Source organism: Phragmites australis, chromosome 18, assembly GCF_958298935.1.
Source record: "Phragmites australis chromosome 18, lpPhrAust1.1, whole genome shotgun sequence".
Taxonomy (NCBI): Eukaryota; Viridiplantae; Streptophyta; class Magnoliopsida; order Poales; family Poaceae; genus Phragmites; species Phragmites australis.
The window spans coordinates 13255858-13272194 of record NC_084938.1 but is presented as its reverse complement, the minus strand read 5'-3'; the positions used below and the strand labels follow the sequence as shown (position 1 = coordinate 13272194).

The 16337-nt window shown below is 46.5% G+C and overlaps 1 protein-coding gene and 1 pseudogene across 1 annotated transcript; one reads left to right on the top strand and one right to left on the bottom strand.

Moving 5' to 3' along the window:
• LOC133898548 (GTP 3',8-cyclase, mitochondrial-like) overlaps positions 1-3705 on the bottom strand; it is a 118056-nt pseudogene extending 114351 nt beyond the window's left edge.
• A 1262-nt stretch (positions 3706-4967) lies between these two features.
• Positions 4968-16101, top strand: LOC133898547 (exopolygalacturonase-like). Its single transcript, XM_062339259.1, has 7 exons — positions 4968-5139; positions 6668-7142; positions 14385-14640; positions 14755-14892; positions 15012-15179; positions 15274-15792; positions 15883-16101. The coding sequence occupies exons 1-7, from the start codon at positions 4968-4970 to the stop codon at positions 16099-16101; spliced, it is 1947 nt and encodes a 648-aa protein (XP_062195243.1).
• Positions 16102-16337: the final 236 nt, after the last annotated feature.

The following is a 16337-nucleotide window of genomic DNA, read 5'->3' as shown; positions in this document are numbered from 1 at the left end:
ATTCACACCCCCCCCCCCATCTAGGCGACATCAAGTACATTCAGATCCGCCGTCCAGCAATGGTCGAGGATCGCGAGCCACATAAAGAAGTTGCATCGCGGTAGCGCCCATGATTTCCAAATGAGCTTCCACGGCTCGAAACCCACCACGCCAATGAAGAAACGCCGATAAGCTGACTTCGAGGAGTACTCACCGGTAGGCGATGGTTCCCAGCTGTGTGGGTCCTGGACGTTGGCCTGGAGGGTTACCCCAGCCATGAGATCCCACAGATTCAGATACTCTGCCAGGCTGGAACGGACAGACCCCCCTAATATCGTGGACCCACTGGTAATCCTGCATTGCCTGCTGGATGGTCCGGCGGTTGATCGTCCGCTTGGAGACGGCCTTGACGAGAGACGGTGCAAAATCGAGCATAGATTTTCCTTCTATCCAGCGATCGGACCAGAACAAAGTGCGATCACCGGAGCCCACCGTGGAGACCACAGACACGGAGAACATGGCCACCGTCGTTCCCTACACCAGAAGCTTAAGGCCGGCCCACGGGCGAGCGGGCTGCGTCTTCTGCAGCCATTGCTATCGCATGCGCAGCGACCAACCCAGGGCCTCCAAATCGTGAAGACCGAGGCCCCCCAGCTCAATCGGCCGGCACACGTGTCACCAAGAGATGATGTAGTGAGCACCATGGACCTGAGTTCGTCCCTTCCATAGGAACACACGTCGGAGCTTTTCAATCACCTTCAGTGCCCACATGGAAAGGTCCAGCGCGATGAGATGATAGATTGGAATCGCGGTAAGCACTGCCCGAATCAGCATCTCCCGACCTGCCGGGTGTATGAGGGCCGCCTTCCAGCCCGGCACCATGTTCGCAATCTTGTCAATCAGGGGGTACACGTCCGCCTTCGTGATTTTGCTGTTGGAGAGCGGGAGACCCAAATACTTGCAGGGGAAAGAGGCCATAGCGCATGGCAACATTTCCTGTAGCACCTCAATGTCTTGATCTTGGCACTGGATTGGGATGACAAAGATCTTAGTGATGTTTGTCTTGAACCCGGACGCATCGCCGAAGCGCAGCAGGATCTCCTTTACAATGGCTAAGTCATCTTCACACGGCTTTAGGAAGAGCACGACGTCGTCGGCGTAGAGCGACACACGGGGATTCGGGCCACGTGCCAGGAGGGGCTGAAGCAGGCCCTGAGCGCTCGCAAAGGTGATCAAAGCATTGAGGACATCCATGACGATGATGAACAGCATGGGCGAGAGGGGATCTCCCTGGCGGAGCCCACGCTGATGCATGATCTCCTCACCAGGGAAGCCGTTGACCATCACCCGCGTCGTGGATGTGCGCAGGAGATTGCAGAGCAGGTTACATCAATTGTGCCCAAAGCCTAGATGCAGCAGCACATCTAGCAGGAAGGACCAAGACACAGAGTTAAATGCTTTGGAAATATCCAACTTGAGCATGACCCGTGCGCGCTTCTATTGGTGGAGCAGTTGAGCCATCTGTTGCACCAGCACGAAGTTGTTGTGAATGCAGCGGCCTTTCATAAATGTGGTTTGGTTGCAGGAGACCAAGGCGGGTAGCTCGGGCGCCAGCCGGTTAGCGTTCAACTTCGCCACCAACTTGGCGAAACTGTGAATAAGGCTAATCGGTCGATAGTCCTTGATCTCCAGAGCGTCGACCTTCTTTGGGAGCAGTGTGACAAAGGCCGAGTTGAGCAACGAGAGATTCTGTGCGTTGCCCCGCTGGAGAGTGCGCAAGGCAGCCAAGATATCGCCCATGATGATGTTCCAGCAGGTTCTATAGAATCGGCCGGTGAAACCATCCGGGCTAGGTGCCTTGTCGAGTGGGAGTGTCATGACCGTGGTCCGCACCTCCTCCTCCGAGAACGGGGCCTCCATGCCGGACAGATCACGGGGTGGTTGGTAGAAAGCGCCAAGATCAAGCGTTATGGTATGCTCTCCACCAGTTAATTGGATCTTATCCACACCAGAAGTAATAAAAAGGTCAACAATTCGAATTATCCCATTCATGTGATAGAAGCTCCGACTTTGGTGTTACTTCGACTCCTTCAGCAGGCATACAGTATTGGCACCTCAGATTACAGCGCTCGGTCAAGGAGATCCTCAAGTAATTGTGGAACCTCCCGAATGAATCAACAAGCATTTCTGATAATGATGTTTCTCTTGATAGAACATCTGGAGCGGTAGCACAGGAAGTTGCGTACGTATTTGAGAACCTCTGGCTGTCAGTAGCTATTATTGAAGAGGAAATGTTGGCCAAACATTGGAATTGTACCCTCACAGTATCAACCTGCAAATTTGGTGAGTCGTTTAAAAGTGGCCAAGAACAAGAATCGGACAGAAATGAATTAGCTTATGGGCAACTTCATCATCACTTCATCAGAGAAAATAACGAACCATGGATCTATCTAGCCAATCCAAAAACATACTGGACAATTGATATGCTGCAATAAAAAGTAAACGCAATGCATGTTTAAAGCAAAGGTGCAGAAGATCCCGAAAGTGTTCCGAACTGCTTAAGAAACACACTTAGCTCCTTTTTAGTAACGTTTAGGCCACTCCGCCCATGCTTTCAGATAAAGTTGCTGGGAGCAACACTTCATAACTAAAAAATACAATTGAATAGCATTGAAATGTACTTACAAAATTTGAGGCAGCAGTCTCAAGCAGGCTAACAGAGATATAAAAGTACAGACCAATCACCCGATTCTTACAGACGTATTTGCTGCAAGCATCTGAACCAACAACTGGCAATATTCAATGCACGAAGCAAGAACAGTTTCCACAAATTTAATACTAGTAATAAAGCTTTCTGGTAAAACTTTCATGTCTAAAAACAATTTCCCAAAAGACACAATCTGAGTTCCAAAGCAACAGCTTTGCTATCACTGTGCATCATGCAATTAGGATCTGGCTGCTTTTGCTGAGGCAGGGGAAGAAAGCAGGGGTCAAATTAACAGGTCCAGGATGTACTCACACAGGCATATCAATTCACACTATCAGAAACTAGGGGAAACTGGTTTGCACTCCTATCCATAGAACAATTCAGCCACTCAATCCAATATTACCAAGCCAACAACAACAGAGAAACGAAGGGAAATCTGCGTTTCTGCGAGAACCGTAACCTAAAACCCGGCAGCAGGATCGATTCAAGAAGCCCATCCCACGGTAGGAAACTAGACTCACCGCACGATCCAGCCGCCGCCGGCGGGCTAGCTCCGAGACGCAGCACCGCATCATCTCCTCCTAATCCAAACCAATCCAGGAACGGATAGCCCGAGAAGAAGAATAACCGGCTGCTGCAACCAGAAGAATCAAACGATCCAGTCCTGAGATGCTCAATCGAAATTGAGCACTGCACTCAAGAGAATCAAGAACCCCGGTTAGGCGGTACGCGCGACCAAAATCAATGAGCACAAACTCAGAGACAATCCAGCTTCTGGCGGCAGAAGGAAAGATAGGGAGAATGACCCCCACGTGCTGCGACGCGGGCGGGCGAACCTGGAGGAGAATTTGGCGGTTGCAGCGCGGAAAGGACTAAAGGGAAAAGGGAAGGTGAAGCCGCCCTCCTCTTCTTGGACCTTTTTGTGGTATCCAAAATACCACTGGCACCCTCTTGGCTGGACCGGATCTAGCAGCTCCGGGATGTTTGCCGCGACCTGGGCGAGCAGGGGGTCCGGGCGAAGTTAGTTAATTTAGTTGTTGTTGAGTCCTTCATGGTTGTAGGGTCAGTAGATAAACGTCAGGTTAGGTAGGATTTCTGAACTTTCAGTTTTGTTAGTTTCAGTCAGAGCCGTGGCTGCGATTTGCTTGGCCATGCGCGTCGGGTGCTGCACGGTAGAGCTCGTGGGATGGCGCGAGATTCACTCCAATGTGGGAAGGCACGTTTACTCGTTTTGCTAATAAAAGGGGAAGAAAGATTAGAAAATGCTGCAGCTTCAAGCAGCGCAAAACAGTCTCTGAAAACTCTCTCGCTAAACCTATCTTCAGTTGCTGTAGCGCACCCGGCAAGGTTTTGAATTTCTTCAGAATGGCGACACCGGCGTGCCTGAGTGAGTTGAACGCGATCTGAGAGCTGATTTGCAAGGCGGCAGCCTGAAACGGAGCAGAGAAGCAGTAGTGTGCGGGTGGGGAAGTGTCACAACCCCGACTCGTTAGGTTCTCTGGACTACTAGGATCATTGGATACGCTTTGGAGCGGAGATCGACGATCGCTAGCGCGTCCACAGCTCATTCCCACGTGCTCCCTCTTAATTGCTGGATTAGGAATAGTTATTTAGTTTAACTATCTTAAGCTTGCTATTTAGCTCGTTGCTTACTGTTAATTCGATTGCAGTTAATCCAGTTAATTCGGAACTGTAATCAGACCAGATAAATACCAGTGCTGTGGGTTGGAAAGGGTATCACGTTATTGTAAAAGAATATTCTAGATTACGGATGAACACGAGAGGAACAGCACTGGTTCTTCCTTCCCCAATTTTCTTCCTTATTTCTCTCTAAATTCGGCTATCGTGCTTGGATTCTCATCTGGTCGGGACAAATTGGTATCTGAGCTCGATGATCTTCGGCAAAATTAGCAGCGAAATCGACTTCGGTGAGGGTTGCTCGGCAATTGTCTGGGTGTAAAATTCTTGAAGCTTGGGTCAATTTGGAGCTCGCGGTGGTGGTGGCGGCAGATTGGGCTCTGGCTTGGGTTGCTCAGCTCGCCTAGTGTAAAATCCCTCGGTCGGTTCCCCCAATCTGGGCGGCGGTAGACCAGACAATAGGCTATTTCAGGGAGGTGATTCACCCAACTGACCTGTTCTATCAGGATGAATGACACGCAATACAAAGATAGTGGTGGCAGCAACTTCGTTGACCGGTGTGGTGAGTCCTAATGACTTGGAAGGTTCTAGAACTAGATTTGCAAAGACTATTCAGGATGAGGTATTGGACCTGAAGTCCAGGATGTGGAACATCGAGATAATCCTCACACACATGCAAGATCAAATGGCCTCTCTCTTGGAGATTGCTCAGGGTGCCAAATTCGGAGATGTTATAGTTCTTGGTGAGGAGAAGGAAACTGAAAGAGAGAAGGGTAAGATGTCTGCAGAAGGAGTTGGTAAGGCAACTGATGAAGGTAATCATCATGTTACTGAATTGCTAACTCCTAGCCATGCTACCACTTTTGGAGCAGTGTTCACTGAGTTACCTAGTAGGCAGAACCCCCTATGCACCTGAAAACAAAATTACTCATGACAAGTCATTTCATATGCATGCTTACTCTCAGGCCAAATTCAACAATTCACACATTACATGCCACCACATGCTAGAGGTTTTGAATCAAATAAGTTTGGTTAGATTCATTCTCAAGACAGATGGGCACAAAGGCCAACTGAAAACACATTTAGTCTGTCTATTTCTAGGCCTAAGCTAGATTTTTCCTCCCTTCAGTGGAGAGAACCCTATGGGCTGGACTCGACAATGTGAGAAATATTTTGAGCTGGCAATGGTTCCTTCAGAAATGTGGGTATTCATGGATGCACTCCATTGTTCTCGCCGTGTTGAACATTGGTGGAATGATTTGAGGTTGTCCTCCAAATATGTGAAATGGAGTTAGTTATGCACAATGGTCTGCAATCGATCTGTTGAACATGGGATGTATGACATTGTGGAGAATTTTCACTCGTTGATGCAAGAAACCAGTGTGTCCAACTATATTGAACGATTTGTGGAGTTTATGGGAAGTATGCAGAGACTGTATCTTGGCTTAATGGAGGATTATTATATCCGATGTTTTGTCAAGGGCTTGAAGGAATCAAGCATTATCTCAAACCACATAGACCACACACCTTAGATGAAGCATATGTTATTGCTAAGGACCTTGAGAGAGCATCCATGAGTAGGAAGTAATCACAAACCTTCAATTATGCTACTAACAAGGCTATCACTCACACACTTGCCCCTTAGAAATCCTCTGGCATCAACAGTTCAGTTGGAAAGATTGAAGGGATCCAGAAGCTTGAGAAGCTTCCAAGCATCAATGTCAAACCAAGAGAGCCTGGAACATGTTGGAAACTTTCAGCTCCATAGAGCCCTAAGCACAAGCATATATGTAAGTTCGACCAAGCTTCCAGTCATGCCATGGCTATAGAACATGAGGATGACTCTTATTGTGAAAGAGAACCAAATGAACATTGGTCTTCTAATATCGATGGTTCAACATAGCAAGCTACCCAATTAATGCAGATTTCAAAACAAGATGTGGATGGTTCAAGGATTATAGCTACTTTCTGATGGGTGGTTCTGATTGGTGGAAAAGAGGCATAGCTTTACTTGACAGTGGTAGCACACATAATTTCGTGGGTGTCTCTTTTGCTAGTAAAGCTCAGTGCTCAATCCAGCTGACTTGCTAGGGATGACCAATTACAAACTAGGGGCCATATAGGACCTTGCTCATATCTAGTTGACAAGGAACATTTCGGTGACACTTTTCAGATGTTGGATCTAAACAATGATGACATCATCTTGGGGTGTGAGTGAATATATCACATAGCCCCATAAAGAAGAGAAAGAGATTGACTATAACCCATGAAGGAAAACACAGGCTAGATTCTCTAACTATCACATTGGGAATGGGTTGAGCTTATTGACAATACAAAAGCTAGAGAAGTTGTTCTCTAAAGGGGTCACTGGTTATATCCTGCAAATGAAGATGACAACACCTAAAGACCAACCTGATCAGGAAGCAATGACTGAGATTAAAGGATTGTTGGAAGAATATGCTGAAGTTTTCCTTGAGCCTAGCAGCCTACCCCCTAAGAGAAACTATGCTCACAGCATTCATTTGAAGTCTGGCAGTACTCTTCAAAACATTAGGCCTTATAGAATGCCCCATTTTCAGAAAGATGATGTGGAAAGATTGGTAAGGCGGCTACTGCAACAAGGACTCATCAGGCCGAATGAAAGCCCATACTCCTCACCATCTATCCTAGCAAGGAAGAAGGATAGTTCATGGAGGTTCTGTATTGATTACATGCGATTGAATGAACAAACAATCAAGAACAAATATCCAATACCAGTGATGGATGATCTCTTTGATGAGCTGCATGGTACCAAGTTCTTCTCCAAAATGGATCTGAGGTCACACTTCCACCAAATCCTTATCGATGAAAAAGATATTGAAAAAGCTATATTTAGTACTCACTTTGGTCAATATGAACTCCTAGTAACGCCATTTGGTTTAACCAATGCACCTACTACCTTTCAATCCATGAAGAATTTAGTTTTTTTCATATTTCCTTAGAAAATTTGTGCTCATATTCTTTGATGATATACTCATATATAGTCAGTCATGGGAAGAGCATCTAAAGCATCTGAAGGTAGTGCTACAAGTGTTGTCAAACAACAAACTTTTAGCCAAAATGAGTAAATGTGTGTTTGGGGTTAGGCAAATAGAGTACTTGGGGCATGTCATTGATGAAACTAGGTTATCAAGTGACAAATTCAAGGTTGAAGTAGTACAAAATTGGCACTATAGAAGATTTGTTGAGCACTTTAGGATAATATGTAGACCACTCCATGACATGATGAAGAAGAATTCCTTCCTATGGGACCAGGACAAACAAGAGCCTTTGAGGAAATTAAGAAAATGTTGGTTTCAACTCCAGTGCTCACTCTTCCTGACTTTAGCCACCCTTCACCCTAGAAATAGATGCATGTGGCTCAGGCATTGGAGCAATGTTGATGCAAAAAGGGCAGCCCATAGCATACTTTAGCAAGTCCCTAAGAAACAAGCTAAGGTCTTAGCTATGTCTACCTATGATAATGAAGCCTTGGCAATCCTGGAAGCTGTAAAATAATGGAGACACTACTTCTTGGGTCAAACGTTGTGATTAGAATAGATCATCAGAGCCTTAAGTTCCTCACTTACCAAAGGTTGACTGAAGAAATACACCATAAGCTTATGCTCAAGCTATTGCATTTGGACTATGTAATTGAATATAAGAAAAGGAGAGGGAGAATAGGGTTGTTGATGCACTATCTAGAATTGAACAAGAGTGCAATGCTATCTTAGTGGTACAGCCTATTTGGGTAACTAAAATTCAAGGAGCTATGAGCAGGATGAGCACTATCAGCAGTTGATTGCAAGCTGGCTCTAACTCTTGATCCCACTGCTGCCTATTCCCTGCAAGCTAACATCTTGAGGTATAAAGGAAGGATACACATTGGCAACGAGCCTGGCATTCAGACAACCATTATAGCAGCACTTCATGCTTTAGCTCTGGGAGGACATTCAGGGATTGCCTCCACATACCAAAGGGTGAAGAGATTGTTTCACTGAATTGGGCTCAAAAAGTTAGTTGAGGAGTATGTCACTACCTGCCTAGTATCTTAGAGAGCTAAAGGAGAAACTTGCTAATATCCTGGACTTCTTGATCCCCTTCCCATTCCTAACATGGCATGGTCCCACATCTCAATAGACTTTGTTGAGGGACTTCCAAAATCCAATGGCAAGGGCATCATTTTAGTTGTTGTTGACAGGCTTACTAAGTACTCCCATTTCATCTCTTTGTCACACCCCATCACTACTAATTTAGTGGCAAACACCTTCATGGACCAAATATTTAGGCTTCATGGGATGCCAGCAGCTATTGTTAGTGATAGGGATAAGAAATTTACAAGTGATTTATGGCAGGCTCTATTCAAGTCACTCAAAGTCTCACTAAGGTTCAGCTCATCATACCATCTCCAAAGCGATGGACAAACCGAGAGGGTTAACCAATGCCTCAAGAATTACCTTAGGTGTATGGCTTTTAATGAACCAAAGAGGTGGTACTACTAGTTGCCATTGGCCGAATGGTGCTATAACACCAATTTTCATACATCTCTCAAGTGTACTTCATTCCAGGCACTTTATGGCTATCCCCTTCCACAAATCAGTGAGGTTACCATACTAGGGCCTGAGTCACCAGCTAGGGACTTCCTCACTGAAAAACAAGTCATGACTAGCCAATTGAAGGAGAACCTGGTCACTACCCAAGCTAAAATGAAGAAATTTGCAGACCTTAGGCATTCTGATAGAGAATTTTAGATTGGTGATTTGGTATACCTCAAGTTGCAAGCTTATCGCTTATCTACTTTTGGGTTAAGGAACTCTCTGAATCTCAGAACAAAATATTATGGACTGTTTCTTGTGCTCCAATGGATTGGTAAAGTTGCATATAAACTTCAGCTGCCTTCTGACACACTCATCCATCCGATTTTTCACATCAGAGAGTTAAAGAAGTACCTTGGTACTCATGGAGTCCCATGTGGTCAGTTACCATTGGTGGACTCTCAGGGCAGAATTAAATCGTCTCCAGCAATTGTGCTTGACACAAGATCACTGCCACACCAAGATAATCTGATTACCCACTGGCTTGTCCAATGGGAAAGTGCTCCACCAGAAGAAGCTACCTGGGAGGATATGCATTTTGTTAAATCAACTTTCCCTGGCTTTTATAGGCATGTTATGCAGGAATGGTGGCCGGAAGATGTTTCTAGGAGAATTAGTAAGAGTTTGAAGCTGAACCACGTGCTCGAGGACAAGCACCATCTCAAGGGGAGGGAATTGTCACAACCCCAACTTAATCAAGCTCTCTAGCCAGCTAGGATCATGGAATACCCTTTGGAGCGAAGATTGACGGTTGCCAGCGCATACATAGCTCATTCTCACGTGCGCCTCTTAATTGCTAGATTAGGAACTATTATTTCAGTTTAACTATCTTAAGCTCATTGTTTAACTCATTGCTTATTGTTAATTCAATTGTGGTCAATCCAGTTAATTCATAACTGTAATCAAACCAGATAAAATACCGGCGATGTGGGTTGGAAAGGGTATAACATTATTGTAAAAGGATATTCCAAATCACAGATGAACACAAGAGGAACAACATAAGTTCTTCCTTCCCTAATTTTCTTCCCGATTTCTCTCTGAATTTGGCTCTCGCGCTTGGTTTCTCATTCGGTTGTGATAGGAAGCTGGCTGCCAGGGATTGGGTGCAGCCGCCCCCCACCCACGGCGCAGTAGTTCCTTCAGTCCGAATGAGAGGCAGAGGTGAAATCTGCTTTATTCGGACTAGGGTTATTATGGGTACTTCCTATGGAGAGGATAAAGAACTTGAAAGTAAGGCACGAATCTAGCGGTAGAAACAGAAAAATCCCTCATGGCATCAAAAGATGATAAATGGTTCAGAAATTGGGGGGGGGGGGATGGGGGGGAGGGGAACTCAAAGAACATAACATATGCCTGAGATATTATTAGTGAAAGATGTCTAATTTGATAGATCTGGAATGCCATTCTTCTAAAGTGGCATAAATCATGATGCTAACATACCACTAGGTTTTGAAAGGTTTAGCTTTAATATATGACAAATAGGAATGCTCCCAAAAACAAATATATAATACGGGTTCTACACATCATTGCATGCATCTATTTGCTTTAAGTCAGTTGGTCAAATAAAGGAAAGGGATCTTCGGACACATCAATGAAACAGCTAGATGCGCACCCACACTTGACTTCAGACTCGCTGCTGCTTCTGACATTTTAAGTGATCCAGCAAGGATGAGATTGCGACCTCTATAAAACAAAGGAGCATCCAACCTGGTCTCCATATGATCTAATACCTCTAGTACTGAAACTAGATTAATATTAGACAATTCCTATATTTCAATCACCTGTCATGAATGCCTCCAATAGGTCAGGGGTTCGCCAGTGCTGTTCCCTAGATTTAGAGGGATGCTCGGGGAAGTAGGCTGGCCCGACGGTGGTAGCGGACAAGGAGGAACACCGGTTGGGCAATGCCAGGGCGGGGATGTAAGGCGACAACCATAATGAAGCTAGTTTAGTGCGACGAGGGCGGTGCCCGCGAGCGCGGATCTGCCGTTGGGATGCCACCGGAAACGGAATAGACGGGCAGGACGGGAGAGGGAGTCAAGGCTTAGCACGTCACTTGGGAGGAAGAAGAAAGAATGAGTTCTATCAGATCTTCATCCAAATGGTTAGATTTTGTCGACAGTTTTCAATCACTTGATTTTTAGCATCTCCCTTAATCTTATATGCTCCACCCGGGTTAGCATTCTAGAGTGCTCCAATTGTTGTGATCCTAGGATGCTTATAGCACATATATCACAACTGTAACTACTAATTTGCAAAACATTATTTCACATACAAGTTTAATACATTGTCATCGAAAAGTATAATTAGAGTCAAACAACAGTCAACTAAAAATTACACCCACTAATTTTACCTTAAGAGGCGCGAAAAATATGCCAAATACAATTGGTTACTTCCTCTGATCATAAATATAAGTATATTTAGGTTTGTCCTTAGTCAAATTGCTATAAATAATAGATTAACATAATAAGGTTGACATTGCTAGATTTATCATGAAAAATTACATTCATAATATATAACTCTTTCTATTTGAGAGAATACATATTTATTGATATCATTATTCAAGTGATATATTGAAGACCATGTCAATATCCTGACTTATATTTGGGATAAGAAGGAGTAGGTTGCAAGTAAAAAAAAGTCAATGGCATTGCACCCACTATTTTTACCTTGCCACACTCTCTGCTAACTCCGGCAAATATTTTGAAGTGAATATCGACGAGTACGATCGATCTCTCTAACACATCTGAATTTGAGAACTTCGAGAACATGATGCCGTACTCTGATCGGCAATACAGAGTTTCCCAGCTATCCAATAGGAGACGACTGACAGTTAGCAGGGGCGGAGCCAACAGAGGCTCAAGAGGGTGCTAATCTTCTTCATCCACCTCCTTTACTCTTTTTTCTCTCCTCCTATATCACCTTCTCTCCCAAGGAGCTGCATGCTGGCAGGGGGTGCCGCAGCCCCCAGCACCCCCCTGGATCCACCCCTGACAGTTAGATCTTCTAGCGGATCGCGATAAACTTGGAGAGTTGGAGGCCTCTCTTCTCTTGACAGGGATGAAGGATTTTGTTGTTCATGTAAGCTTGCACTTTTCGGGAAGGGACTGGTATTGTTTGTATCTCCCTGAAAGGTGAACCCAGCTCCTATTTTTACCCACACATTTGACATCTTTTTTTTTAGCATTACAAAAGCTTTACAGTTTCCCTTCAGGTTGTTACTCGTTTCTTTTGTTGTAAAGTGAACAGTTTCATCAATTTTTGCAAGGTCAAATTGCAAGGCCTAGTTTCAACGATGTAAAAATGTTCCAGATGAACTTGTCCCTATGTTCTCTATTCTCAGCCAAAGTATTGGACTATAAAACTCAAAGGCTACTAATGAAACAAATTCCCAGCCTTGACTGTAAGTTTGTGTTTAGCGAGCTAGCACCACAGAATTTGATTTTTTTAAGTACGTTTGCAGAAGTTTACGCCGTTCTGATACTTTGCATAAGATACCAAATTACAAGAACCTCGCCACTTCTCTAAAGTGTTCATCATTTGAGTACTGCGTGAAAGATGGTTTCAAAAAACAGTAATAAAGAAAGCACCAAACACCGTTCGTACCTTTTCTTGAACATAATTTTCGGTGGATGACAGAGTTCATCAAAGAATTACTCAGCCACAATGAGAACAGTATCAATGATGAAAATTCGAGTGAAGATACAATATCAGAAATGGACCGGAGGGGTTATCGGACAGCTTGATATCATATCGAAGCACATGGTAGCATTAATCAAGCACCCCAGTATAGAAATTAATCTAATAAGGATCCAAATAGATAAGATGGTCTCCAACAGAGAAGCGCATGGTACAATGCATGACATTTTTTTCCTTGAATTGTTCTTTGTATGACTGATTTGCTAAGCCCCATCTCTGTAATGATGAAGTTTTGATCTGAATGCAGCAGTCACTATCATTCCCAAAAGAATGAATTGGTGTAGGCTTGTAGCAGTAGCAATTATAGGAACGGTGCTTGCTGTACATGGATGCAATAATCACTACAATGTCAAATTTGCTACACCTTTTATACATTGTGCATGGATTGTAAAGATGGCGTGATGTTACCTAGCTACATGGTGGACGTTGCTACTACCATCTCTTTCAATTTTGTTCCATATGCATACGCCATGCTCTGATTTTTCATAGAATTTGTCATATTTCTGCAAGGTATTAAATCTCTTTAAAATGCTATGGAAGGATCTGTTGAACAGGTGACAGAAATTTTAATCAAATACGCTCTGTGAGCCTAGATGGCATCCAACGGCTTGCAACATTCTTCTACCTCTCGAGAGACTTTCTCTTCTCTCTTTTCTCCTCTCGCAAGTGCCTCCCTCCCCTACCTTCGACGGTACTCCTGTAACCAGAACTGCAACTGCTGCCTTGTTAATCCAGCACTACTGAGCCATCCCATTGCCTCCCTTGCTGTGAGCATTGCCCATCGCTAGGGATTAAAATGTTGCCAAAATTTCAGCGAAATTTAGCGAATTTTGGAGAGGAACAAAATATCTAATTTTAGAATTTTCTTTCACTTACGTATGAAACCCAAAAAGCAGATGACGAAAAATGACCGAAATTTTACGAATTTCAGTCTTTTCATCGATGAACGAAAAAATATAAATTAAAATTGAAATCCCTACCCATCGCCCTCTCGTCACCTGTGACTCTGGTGGCACCCTGTCGCCTCAATGCACCACCACATCGGCGCCCACCATTGGTCCGCCATCCCAGGCATCCTCTAAGCCCAATGGACATCCCGAACCCTAACCCGGCGGTGCGTTGGATGCCTGCGCTGGAGAAGAAGTCAGGTGATGTCGAGTAGAAGGTTTTCAGTTAATTGAAGAGTACTTCTGGTTTTGTAAAACGATATACAAAGAGAATGTTGTCCGCAAACATTGACAGCTCCACGAGAAGTTACAAGATATTTTGGAAAATAACCTCACAGGAAACAAAAACAAAAATGTCCAATTAGCTTTCTCTGAACGGATAAACACGTTCAATTAGCATGTGTGGCTAAATTAGCCCGATCGTGCCGCTTGTTGAAGACGACGCCCGGACAGGGATTTATGAGTTTGACCTCAGTCGGCGGACTGAACCGAGCGCGCGCGAGTAGTGGGATCGACGGCCTGGTGTCGGAGGGGCAGACATGCAGATTGATCTACCCATGCATCCGGCGGTTGCTCAGTCCACCGCATGCGCTCGCATTGCCTCTGCTCCAGTTAATCACGCTCCTCCGCGGAACCGCCGCGGGAAGAGCTCCACTGCTCTAAACTTAGCTTCCTCCCCCGACCCCAAATTCCCGGTTAAAACTCTGGCGCTTCTTCAGTGTTCGATCTCCAGTTCAGTCCGAGAGTGGAGATCGCCAGCTGTTCCCGGTAGATTGCAAGATTACCGAATTAATGCCACAGGAATAAATTGGTGGAGGACGAAGGAGGTTGTGGGATCAGCGGCAGCGGGAAGGAGATCGAGCGGTTTGTTTATGCTTCCTCTTGCCTGAGGTCCTGTGATTGTGCGCGCGTGAGGAGAGCAAAGGAGATGGAGGCGCGGGCGCGGCTGCTCGTTTTCATCGCGCTCCTCGCCGCCGCTGTGTCCGCTGCCGGGGCTGCAAGCTTCAACGTCAAGAACTACGGCGCCAAGGGCAACGGCGTCCAAGACGACACCAAGGTACGTGCGAGCGTGCGCATTGGAGGTTTCCTTTCTCTTCGTGCTCCCCTCCCGCACAGCTGACTGTGACTTGTCTCGCGCGGTGGCCGGCCAATGGTCATGGTGCGCGTGCAGCCTCTGATGAGTGCGTGGAAAGCGGCTTGCGGGTCAGCCGGCGCCGTGACGCTGGTGGTGCCGCCGGGGACGTACTACATCGGCCCGGTGCAGTTCCACGGCCCGTGCAAGGCGTCCACCTTGACCTTCCAGCTCCAGGCACGTCGCTCGCGCACACAGCAGGCGGTAGTTGCTAGCAATTGCCATGCACGATCTCGACGTGCACCAAAGCGCATGCGGTTACTGTCTTATATGAGAGGCCGTGTGATCGTATGCAGGGGACGCTCAAGGCGGCGTCGGACCTCAAGCGGTTTGGCAACGACTGGATCGAGTTCGGGTGGGTGAACGGACTCACCGTCGCAGGCGGCGTCATCGACGGCCAAGGAGCCGCCTCCTGGCCCTTCAACAAGTGCCCTGTCCGCAAGGACTGCAAAGTCCTCCCCACCGTAAACCTCTTGTTCGATCCCAGTCCATCCATGGCAGTCATTAATTTAATTAACCATATCACATCCGACACGACATCTGGAACGCCGCATGCAGAGCGTGCTGTTCGTGAACAACCAGAACACGGTGGTGAAGGACGTGACGTCGGTGAACCCAAAGTTCTTCCACATCGCGCTGCTGTCGACCAAGAACATCCGGATGAGCGGGCTCAAGATCAGCGCGCCGTCGAACAGCCCCAACACGGACGGCATCCATATCGAGCGCAGCGCGGGCGTGTACATCATGGACACGCACATCGCCACGGGCGACGACTGCATATCCATCGGCCAGGGGAACGACAACGTCGACGTCGCCCGCGTGCAGTGCGGCCCGGGCCACGGCATGAGCGTCGGCAGCCTGGGCCGGTACGTCGGCGAGGGCGACGTCACGCGGGTGCACGTCCGGGACATGACCTTCACGAGCACTATGAACGGCGTCCGCATCAAGACGTGGGAGAACTCCCCCACCAAGAGCAAGGCCGCGCACATGGTCTTCGAGAACCTCGTCATGAAGGACGTCCAGAACCCCATCATCATCGACCAGAAATACTGCCCCTATTACAACTGCGATCACAAGGTACCTATCGTGGCGCGCCTAGCTACTATCTTGCTCATGCCGCCGCCATCGTAACATGACATTTGCTTTTGCTTATAAATGTCGTTGCAGTCCGTGTCTGGGGTGACGATCAGTGACATCCAGTTTAAGAACGTCAAGGGCTCAGCGACGACGCAGGTGGCGGTGCTGCTCAAGTGCGGCGTGCCGTGCCAGGGCCTCGTGCTGCAGGACGTGAACTTGCGGTACAAGGGGCAGGGCGGCACGTCGGCCAAGTGTGAGAACGCCAAGGCCAAGTACGTCGGCTACCAGTTCCCCAAGCCCTGCGCCTAGGCGTCGGATGACGTCCCGCCGGCCGCCGTCTATTGCGTGGAGTAGGATTTTTTGAGGTGTGGGCGGCCGTCACCAACTCTGACCTGGTGTACCTAGCTAGCTAGCTCCAACGTGTGGTGAAGTGAGCTTTGATTCTTTGATCGTGTTTTCTAGACGCATCAATTTGTTATTGTTTGGCTTTTCCTGTTTCTTAAGTAGCTGATTTTTGTGGTATAACAGAGCTGCCAATTTCTGGG

Coding starts and splice junctions, on each gene's coding strand:
- LOC133898547 (XM_062339259.1), top strand. CDS start 4,968: ATGTGGAACATCGAGATAATCCTCACACACATGCAAGATCAAATGGCC. Junction 14,641..14,754: donor GCGTCCAAGACGACACCAAG/GTACGTGCGAGC, acceptor GTGCGCGTGCAG/CCTCTGATGAGTGCGTGGAA. Junction 15,180..15,273: donor ACTGCAAAGTCCTCCCCACC/GTAAACCTCTTG, acceptor CGCCGCATGCAG/AGCGTGCTGTTCGTGAACAA.